Below are 9,445 nucleotides of genomic sequence, written 5' to 3' on the forward strand. Positions count from 1 at the left end.
GGGTTTGATCCCTGGTTCAGGAAGATCGCTGGAGAAGGGCATGGTAACCCACTCCAGTAGGCTTGTCTGAAGAATCCCCTGGATAGAGAAAATCGGTGGCTACAGTCCATAGGAAGGCAGAGGAACCAGAGATCAAATTGCCAACATCCGCTGGATCATGGAAAAAGGAAGAGAGAGTTCCAGAAAAACATCTATTTCTGCTTTATTGACTATGCCATAGCCTTTGACTGTGTAGATCACAATAAACTGTGGAAAATTCTGAAAGAGATGGGAATACCAGACCACCTGACCTGCCTATTGAGAAACCTATATGCAGGTCAGGAAGCAACAGTTAGAACTGAACATGGAACAACAGATTGATTCCAAATAGGAAAAGGAGTACGTCAAGGCCGTATATTGTCACCCTGCTTATTTAACTTCTATGCAGAATACATCATGAGAAACACTGGGCTGGAAGAAGCACAAGCTGGAATCAAGATTGCCGGGAGAAACATCAATAACCTCAGATATGCAGATGACACCACCCTTATGGTAGAAAGTGAAGAGGAACTAAAAAGCCTCTTGATGAAGGTGAAAGTGGAGAGTGAAAAAGTTGGCTTAAAGCTCAACATTCAGAAAACAAAGATCGTGGCATCTGGTCCCATCACTTCATGGGAAATAGATGGGGAAACAGTGGAAACAGTGTCAGACTTTATTTTTCTGGGCTCCAAAATCACTGCAGATGGTGACTGCAGCCAAGAAATTAAAAGACGCTTACTCCTTGGAAGGAAAGTTATGACCAACCTAGATAGCATATTCAAAAGCAGAGACGTTACTTTGCCAACAAAGGTCTGTCTAGTCAAGGCTATGGTTTTTCCAGTGGTCATGTATGGATGTGAGAGTTGGACTGTCAAGAAAGCTGAGCACCGAAGAATTGATGCTTTTGAACTGTGGTGTTGGAGAAGACTCTTGAGAGTCCCTTGGACTGCAAGGAGATCCAACCAGTCCATTCTGAAGGAGATCAGCCCTGGGTATTCTTTGGAAGGAATGATGCTAAAGCTGAAACTCCTGTACTTTGGCCACCTCACGCAAAGAGTTTACTCATTGGAAAAGACTCTGATTCTGGGAGGGATTGGGGGCAGGAGGAGAAGGGGACGACAGAGGATGAGATGGCTGGATGGCATTATTGACTTGATGGACATGAGTTTGGGTGAACTCCGGGAGTTGGTGATGGACAGGGAGGCCTGGCGTGCTGTGATTCATGGGGTCGCAAAGAGTCGGATACGACTGAGTGACTGAACTGAACAGTCCATAGGTCGCAAAGAGTTGGAAATGACTGAAGCAACTTAGCATACACACACAATAGCATCACAGCCTCAAGTTTGTCAAGCTTCATAGGGTGGCTCAGCACTCTAAGAGCAAGTGTTCCCAGCAAACAAGGTGGAAACTTCATGGCCTTTATGACCTACCTTCTGAAGTCACAAAGCATCAGTTCAGCGCTAACTGAAGCAGTCAGAAATCCATCCATATTGAGGCGAGCGGCATAGATCTCCCGCCTCTTTGTGCCAGAAGTGCCAAAGAATTTTGTGTTATAAATTCTATAACCTACCTCTTCTACATAACCTACATAACCTACCCCACCTACCTCTTCTGAAATCCAACTGAGAATGTGTTGCCAATTCTTTCATTGCTGCTCAGATTACCCTCTGAGTTGTTCTCTGTATCTCTTGGTTCTATCCTCTGAGTTGAAACCTGTGTTTCCCATAAAAATAATTAAATTAGGAAAAAAGCCTCCAGGGTCTGCACAGGGTAGAATTTTTTTTTTTTTTTTAAACACGCACAGGGCTTCCCTGGTGGCTTAGTGGTAAAGAAACCGACTGCCAATGCAGGAGACATGGGTTCGATCCTTGGTCTGGGAAGATCACACATGCTTCAGAGTGGCTAAGCCTGTGTTCCACAGCTATTTAGCCTGTGCTCTAGAGCCTGGGAGCAGCAACTACTGAGGCCACATGCTGCAACTACTGAAGCCCGTGTGCCCAAGAGCCCATGCTCTTCAATGATAGAAGCCACCACAGTGAGAAGCCATGTAGCACAACTAGAGCATATAGAACCCCAGTTTGCTGCAACCAGAGAAAAGCCACAGCCACAGAGACCCAGCACAGCCAAGAATAATGATATATAAACAAACAAATTACTTAAAACCTGCTCAAACAATTTTTCTATAATGTGTTAAATATGGCTTTCTTTGTATTTAACTAGCTTGAGGTTTATAGGTGTTATGAACTGAATGTGTGCCCTCAAAACTCAGTGTTGCAATCTCAAACTCCAGTGTGATGGTATTGGAAGGTGGGCCTTTGCAAAGTTGTTAGGTTTAAATGGGGTCAGGAGAGTGAGGCCTCCATGATGGGATTAGTGTCCTTATGAAATGAGGAAGTGAAACTGGAGCTCCACCTCTTTCTCTCCCCGCCAGTTGAAGACACAGGGAGAAGGCAGCTGTCTCTCGGCCAGAAGAGGCCCCCACCAGGAACTGAATCTGCCAGAACCTTGATCTTGGACTTCCCAGCCTCCAGAACTGTGAGAAATGTCTGTTGTTTAAGCCATTCCGTCTATGGTATTTTGTTAGAGAAGCCTGAACCAAGATATAGTGCTTCTGGACTATGTGGTTGACGTCTTCAATTTTTGAAAATTCTCAACCATTGTCTCTTCAAATAAACCTACATAACACTTTGTAGCTTTGTTGCCAGGGAAAGTGATGATGCCTCTAGGAATGTCACAATATGAGTTTCCAAAGTTTGTTCTTAGAACCAGGAAGCAAGAAGGAAAATAGGTTATAGTCACTCACCTTTGGACTGATGACTTTGGAAGGATTAATGCTGAAGCTGAAGCTCCAATACTCTGTCCACCTGATGCAAAGAGCCGACTTACTGGAAAAGACCCTGATGCTAGGAAAGACTGAAGGCAGGAGGAGAAGGGGATGACAGAGGATGAGATGGTTGGATGGCATCACTGACTCGATAGACGTGAATCTGAGCATCCTTCAGGAGTTTGTGATGGACAGGGAAGCCTGGCGTGCTGCAGTCCATGGGGTCGCAAAGAGTCGGACACAACTGAGCAACTGAACTGAACTGAATGACTCACCTTTGGAACACAGTTTTGACTAAACTATTCTAGAGTCAGATGTTCCCCTTATTTTTTAATTTTTATTATTTTTTGGTTGCGCTGGGTCTTTGTTGTTGGGCATGGGCTTTCTATAGTTGGGGTGAGCGAGGGCTACTCTCTGTTTACAGTATGTGGACTTCTTATTGAAGTAGCCTCTCCTGTTATGGATCAAGAGCTCTAGGTTTGCAGGCTTCAGTAGTTGCGGCACATGGACTAGTTGCCCCAGGCATGTGGGATCTTCCTGGACCAGGGATCAAAATGGTGTTCCTTCCATTGAAAGGTGGATTCTTAACCACTGACCACGAAGGAAGCCCCTGGTGCTCCTTCTTACCGCAACTCCTCCTCCCAGGGAATTCCTCTTTAATCTCCATGAGAAAAAGTTCAGGTCAGTCTGGCTTTCCTTTTATCAACACCTCTGTGTATACTTTAGCCAATGAAAATTCTACTGTTATCAGTAATTGAACCACTGGCAAACACTGAATGGCCATTCTCTCCCAGTGATGGAAAAAGTAACCCAGTAGTTCTGTGACTAAAAATGTTAAGTAAAAAAAAATCTAGATGGAAACACAAATTTTAATAGTGGGGATACTTTTTACTATTTTGTATTGTATACTTTTAATCCAATCTTCTACAAGAGGTATGTGTTACATCAGAAAAATTCATTACAAAATAAAACTCCAAAAAGTTTCCTACAATATATCATTAATAACAATGACATGAATTTAATGTTACCCAGGGTACAAATGATTCACATAAGATTATTAAACACTAAAATCCAACCTTGAATCTCTCTCTCCTGTCAGTAGCAGAGCAGTGCATTACAATTTGGGGGAAGGTCCAAGGTGTTTGGTGAAGAAGGTTAGAATTTGCTTCCACGCATCTACCTGGGCCTTAGAATGGGCCCTGGGCTCCCCACCCCACATCACGGGTTTGTCCAATAATTTGTGCAAAGAAGCTGGGCACATGGGAAAATAAGGAGGCTCAATGTAGTGCCCGGTCCCAGGATAAGAGATGATCTGGGGTTTTTCCTTTCCATGGGCCTGTAACCGTTCAGAGGCTATCTGGGCATAAAGCTCACTCCTCCAGTTATGGTCATCCTGACCAACAATGAGGAGGATGGGCCCCTGGGCCTTCTCTATTGGAATCATGCAGGGGTTCTCACATCCCCCTACAATATCATTCCTTACATCTACAATGTCTAGGAGGCCTGAGAAAGCTACCTTCACTCGCCTCAGGTCATGGCCCAGTGGTGGAATGCTGCTGTCCTTGTAGCGTATGACTCTGTGTCCACTGAACCCAGATCCATTGATGGACACTGTGGCTGAGATGTTCTTCAAAAATGAGGCCATGGAGAGACAAATATCAGCCCCTAAAGAAATGCCCAGAAGCCCAATGCGTGCGCCCTTTATCTGGAAGAAAAGAAGAGACAAGAGTCAAGAACTTACCCAAGGGAAAAACGTTTTTCTAAATGCAACTAGAGATGCTGCTAGCTTTAATTTGTGAACTGGCCACAAGACGCTCAACCTCAGTTTACAGAGGAGCTTCTTCCCATATAAAGACTATCTTGCTGGACACATGGCAAACAAATTCAATGGTAAATTTGGGATGATGGCTTAGTTGCTAAGAACTGTAGCCTGCCAGGCTCCTCTGTCCATGAGATTCTCCAGGCAAGAATACTGGAGAGGGTGGCCACTTCCAGGGAATCTCCCCCACTCAGGGGTCAAACCTGAGTCTACCTGCATTCCAGACAGATTCTTTACTTGACTGAGCCATGAGGATGGTTTGCAAATTCCAGAGAGTCAGACACTAGAGAATGCTGAGTCATGGAGCCTGGCAAGTTCAGAGCCTTATGGTCTTTGGTATCTAAGTCTGTTACAAGAAGTGAATCATTATCAGACCACTTTTAAATATATACTGAAAAATGGTTAACTTAATAGAAGCAAAGTAGGACTGCAGAGTCCAATTAAGGAGTTCCTATCTTCTGAAATGGGTGGACAAGTTTCAATCATCTGAGAACATACCCTCCTATCAGAAAAATATTAAAAAGCATTCAAAGTGAAAAAATTAGAAACTCCACTTTCTCTCAAAAGAAATTTTCATATCACTACCTAATATGTTGAAATAAAACTTCACATGAATTTTACAATGAATTCTTCACTATTAACCCATCTGACAAAGAAAGGGAATGGTGCTTTAGGCACTAAAACCAAGGAAGTCTCTGAAAGAAATCTCTGTGAAAGAAGCGCAGAGCAGCACCAGTGCACTCGGCAGGTGAGTGCAAAGGGACAGCTCTCTGGGGGTGGTCCTGAAGAGAATGATGAAGGACATCAGGAGAACCTGGGTGTGTTGAAGCATGTAGCACAGGGCTTCTTCAAAATACTCCAGGTGTATCATGTCAAATTTCTTGGGAAGATCATCAAAGTCATAATAAGCTAGAGCCAATGTGGCAAAGCCATGGCCAGCCAAAAGACTGGCCCGATATTCCAATAGGCCTCCTCCAATACCGAAGATGTCAATGATCCCTGGGAAAGGTCCAGATCCTAGAGACAGTAATATTACAAAGGGAAAATATTATATAATTTAATGAATTTGCTTTCCATGCTAAACATCACTAATTATTAGAGAAATGCACATCAAAACTACAATGAGATACTCACCTCACACGAGTCAGAATGACCATAATTAGAAAGTCTACAGATAAGTGCTGGAGACGGTGTGGACAAAAGGGAACCCTCCTACACTGTTGGTGGGAATATAAGTTGGTGTAGCCACTATGGAAAATATTATGCTGCTGCTGTTGCTGCTGCTAAGTCGCTTCAGTCGTGTCCGACTCTGTGCGATCCCAGAGATGGCAGCCCACCAGGTTCCCCCGTCCCTGGGATTCTCCAGGCAAGAACACTGGAGTGGGTTGCCATTTCCTTCTCCAATGCATGAAAGTGAAAAGTGAAAGTGAAGTCGCTCAGTCGTGTCTGACTCCTAGCGACCCCATGGACTACACCCTACCAGGCTCCTCCGTCCATGGGATTTTCCAGGCAAGAGTACTGGAGTGGGGTGCCATCACCTTCTCCGATGGAAAATAGTATGGAGGTTCTCAAAAAATTAAAAATAGAGTTGCCATATGATCCAACAAGGAGAAGGCAATGGCACCCCACTCCAGTACTCTTGCCTGGAAAATTCCATGGATGGAGAAGCCTGGGAGGCTGCAGTCCATGCGGTTGCTCAGAGTCGGGCACGACTGAGCAACTTCCCTTTCACTTTTGACTTTCATGCATTGGAGAAGGAAATGGCAACCCATTCCAGTGTTCTTGCCTGGAGAATCCCAGGGACGGGGGAGCCTGGTGGGCTGCCGTCTATGGGGTCGCACAGAGTCGGACACGACTGAATCGACTTAGCAGCAGCAGCAGCAGCAGCATGATCCAACAATCCCACTCCTGGGCATATTAAATCAAAAAGATAAATGAATTCCTATGTTCATAGCAGCACTGTTCACAACAACCAAGACAAGGGAACAAGCTAAATGTTCACCGACAGATGAATGGATACAGAAGATGTGGTACATATATGCAATGGAATACTACTCAGCCATAAAAAAGAATGAACCAACATTTACAGCAACATGGATGGACGTAGAGATTATCATACTAAGTGAACTAAGTCAGGAAGAGAAAGACAAGTACCATATGATACACTTATATGTAGAATCTAAAATATGACACAAATGAACTTATCAACAAAACAGAAACATACTCACAGATGCAGAGAACAGACTTGTGGTTGCCAAGAGGGAGGGTGTGTTGCAAAGGGAAGAAGTGGGAGTTTGGGGTTAGCAAACTAGTATATAGAAAATGTATAAATAACAAGGTCTTACCATAGAGCCCAGGGAACTATATTCAATACCCTGTGATAAACTATAATGGAAAAGTATATATATATGTATAACTGAATCACTTTGCAGTACAGCAGAAAGGAATACATTGTAAATCAACTACACTTCAATTTTTTAAAAAGAGCCTGCTTTGCTTTTAGAGATCTTTCTAAACTATTAGTTCCTGTGAATCAAAGGAAAGATAACAGTTCCCTGAGTCATTACTGAATACAAGTTCCTTTTAGGGAAGGGAGTCCAAGGAAAATATATACAGTAACTTATCGATGCGTTTACCCTCCATATTATTATACAACAAATTATCTCAAAGGTTCTAAGAATCTGTAGTTGTAGGCAAGAATAACCAAGTTAATAATCTTGCAAGAAAACTTTTGTATTGTGTTGCATCAACACGACTCTGTTTGTGTGTGTACTTATATTTCAAATGTCACTTGACCAGAGGAAAGAAAAAGAGATACCCAGTGAGGCTTTAAGTAGGGAAGGCAGTGAAGTCTGAAAAGTGATCTGTGGTAGAGAGGAGCATGAAAAAGTGGGCAAGTGGCCCAGTGTATGCAGGACACTAGAAAAGAGTGTCCTGGCAATAGGTTCCATCATATTGTGTAAGATCTAGATCTGTAGATTAATTATTAATGGCAAAGTGAACCTACGGACCCCATCCAGTCCTTTTTTTTTTTTTTTTTTTTTAAATCTTCATTAACAGTATCCACCTCTTTGGGATACAGAGGTTAAATGAGATAATGCAAGCAAACCGCGTAACAGAGTGCAGAACAAATCAAAAGCCTCCATTGTGGCTGTGAGGTCACTGATTTAGTCAACATCCTCTTCTCTGACCCTGATCCCCAGCCACCCTTCCCGGGAAGCGGTATCACAAACCGAGACGGCCTACAGAACACGCTCGCCAGCCCCAGCACCCCAGGCCCACCTGGCGGCAGGAAGAGCGTGGCGCGCACCCGGCCCGCGCGCACCGGCTCGCGCCGCACCCCGGGCGCCAGGAAGTCGCGCTCGTGCACCGCCCGGCCCAGAAGCCGCTGGGTCTCGGGCTCGTGACCGTCGAGCACCTCCAGCTCCACGACGAAGGGCGTCTGCACATCCCGCTTCAGAAATCGCCAAAAAGGCTTCTCGGGCTCCAGAGCCCAAAAGAGCCCCATGGGCTCCAGCCCCGCGAAGCTGCCGCCCAGCGCGGGCGCGCGCTCCAGGTCCAGCAGACCGGCGGCGTCGGCGCAGTAGCGCGCGTGGGCCCTGAAGAGCGCGCCCTTCTCGTCGCGCAGGGACGCGCGCAGCGTCACCGGCTGCCCCGGGGCCAGGCCGCGCACAGCGATGCGCACGGGCTCGTCCCAGCGGCAGCGGCCCGCGGGCTCCAGCGTCACTGTCACTGTCATTCCAGACGCACAGTCGCAGCCCATACCCTGAATGTGAAAGCTTAGGTCGCTTCCGGTGTCCCATCCCAGGTCGGGTGTGCGCTCCCAGTGGACCGACGAGGTCAGGCGTCGCCTTGGCGCCGGGGAGCGGTCAAAGGCTGAGGCGCCTCCGGAGGCGTCCTGGCGCTACAGGTCCGTGTACCTCCTCTAGCCGGCAACTTGCCTGACTAAAAGTCGTTTTCCTGGCGGGACGCGCAGGGATGTCCTGGTGTCCCGTGGGGTGCCAAACCCGCCCGCGAAAGCCTCTTTTCAGCCTCAAACCTCCCGCACTCGTGGGGGTAATTGATTCATGGTGAAACCAGAGCTGAGTGACTTTCGACAGAATTCCAAGACTTGTAGCCCCTCCATAGAAAAGGACAACTTAAAACTTTTAATGAATTATAACATACATACCAAAAACGTGCATAAATCTTAAGCGTACAGTTCAATGAATTCCCAAAACCCGAACGCACTAGTTGGGTATCCAAGCACAGGGATTCAGAAACATCACTACCAGCACTCCAGAAGCCACCCTCCTTTCTACTCCAGTCGCTTTCCCGTCCCCAAGGTACTCTGAGTCCAATAAAACGGGTTGGTTTTTCCCAACTCTATTTTATGGTGATGAATCCTTCAGTCTGCCTTCTTTAGCGTCTGATTTTATTCTCACATTATGTATTTGAGATTCATCAATACTGTTGGGAGCAGTTGTAGATTTTCCATGATCACTGCCGAATAGTATTGCATTTTGTAATCATAAAAGTATTTGTCAAATTTTACTGACTATAGGCATTTGATAATTCCCAACTTGGGATTCTTAGATATAGTGCTTCATTTTGGTGAAGTGAATACCAAAGATCGAAATTGCTGTATCATAGAGATTGAGAACATTCAGTCTTCGTAGACACTAAACATCAACGTTTTGAAAGTGACCCTGGCAGCAATACAGATATAATGTCCAAGGATGTATTTTATATTTACTACAATTTATACATAGTATAGTAATAACTGTGTGCTCTGTGTGTGTGCT

General features: G+C 45.3%; 1 protein-coding gene across 1 annotated transcript; it reads right to left on the reverse strand.

Annotated features, from left to right (window-relative positions):
* Positions 1-3,709: 3,709 nt before the first annotated feature.
* LOC102409014 (peroxisomal succinyl-coenzyme A thioesterase) lies at positions 3,710-8,721 on the reverse strand. The gene is made up of 3 exons (XM_006046567.3): positions 7,944-8,721; positions 5,476-5,678; positions 3,710-4,547 (listed from the first exon to the last, which is right to left on the reverse strand). Exons 1-3 carry the CDS (start codon positions 8,422-8,424, stop codon positions 3,957-3,959), a joined length of 1,275 nt encoding a protein of 424 aa, XP_006046629.3. The 5' UTR covers positions 8,425-8,721; the 3' UTR covers positions 3,710-3,956.
* Between the last annotated feature and the right edge of the window lie 724 nt (positions 8,722-9,445).

This window comes from Bubalus bubalis, chromosome 11, assembly GCF_019923935.1.
Source record: "Bubalus bubalis isolate 160015118507 breed Murrah chromosome 11, NDDB_SH_1, whole genome shotgun sequence".
In the NCBI taxonomy this organism is placed as follows: domain Eukaryota; kingdom Metazoa; phylum Chordata; class Mammalia; order Artiodactyla; family Bovidae; genus Bubalus; species Bubalus bubalis.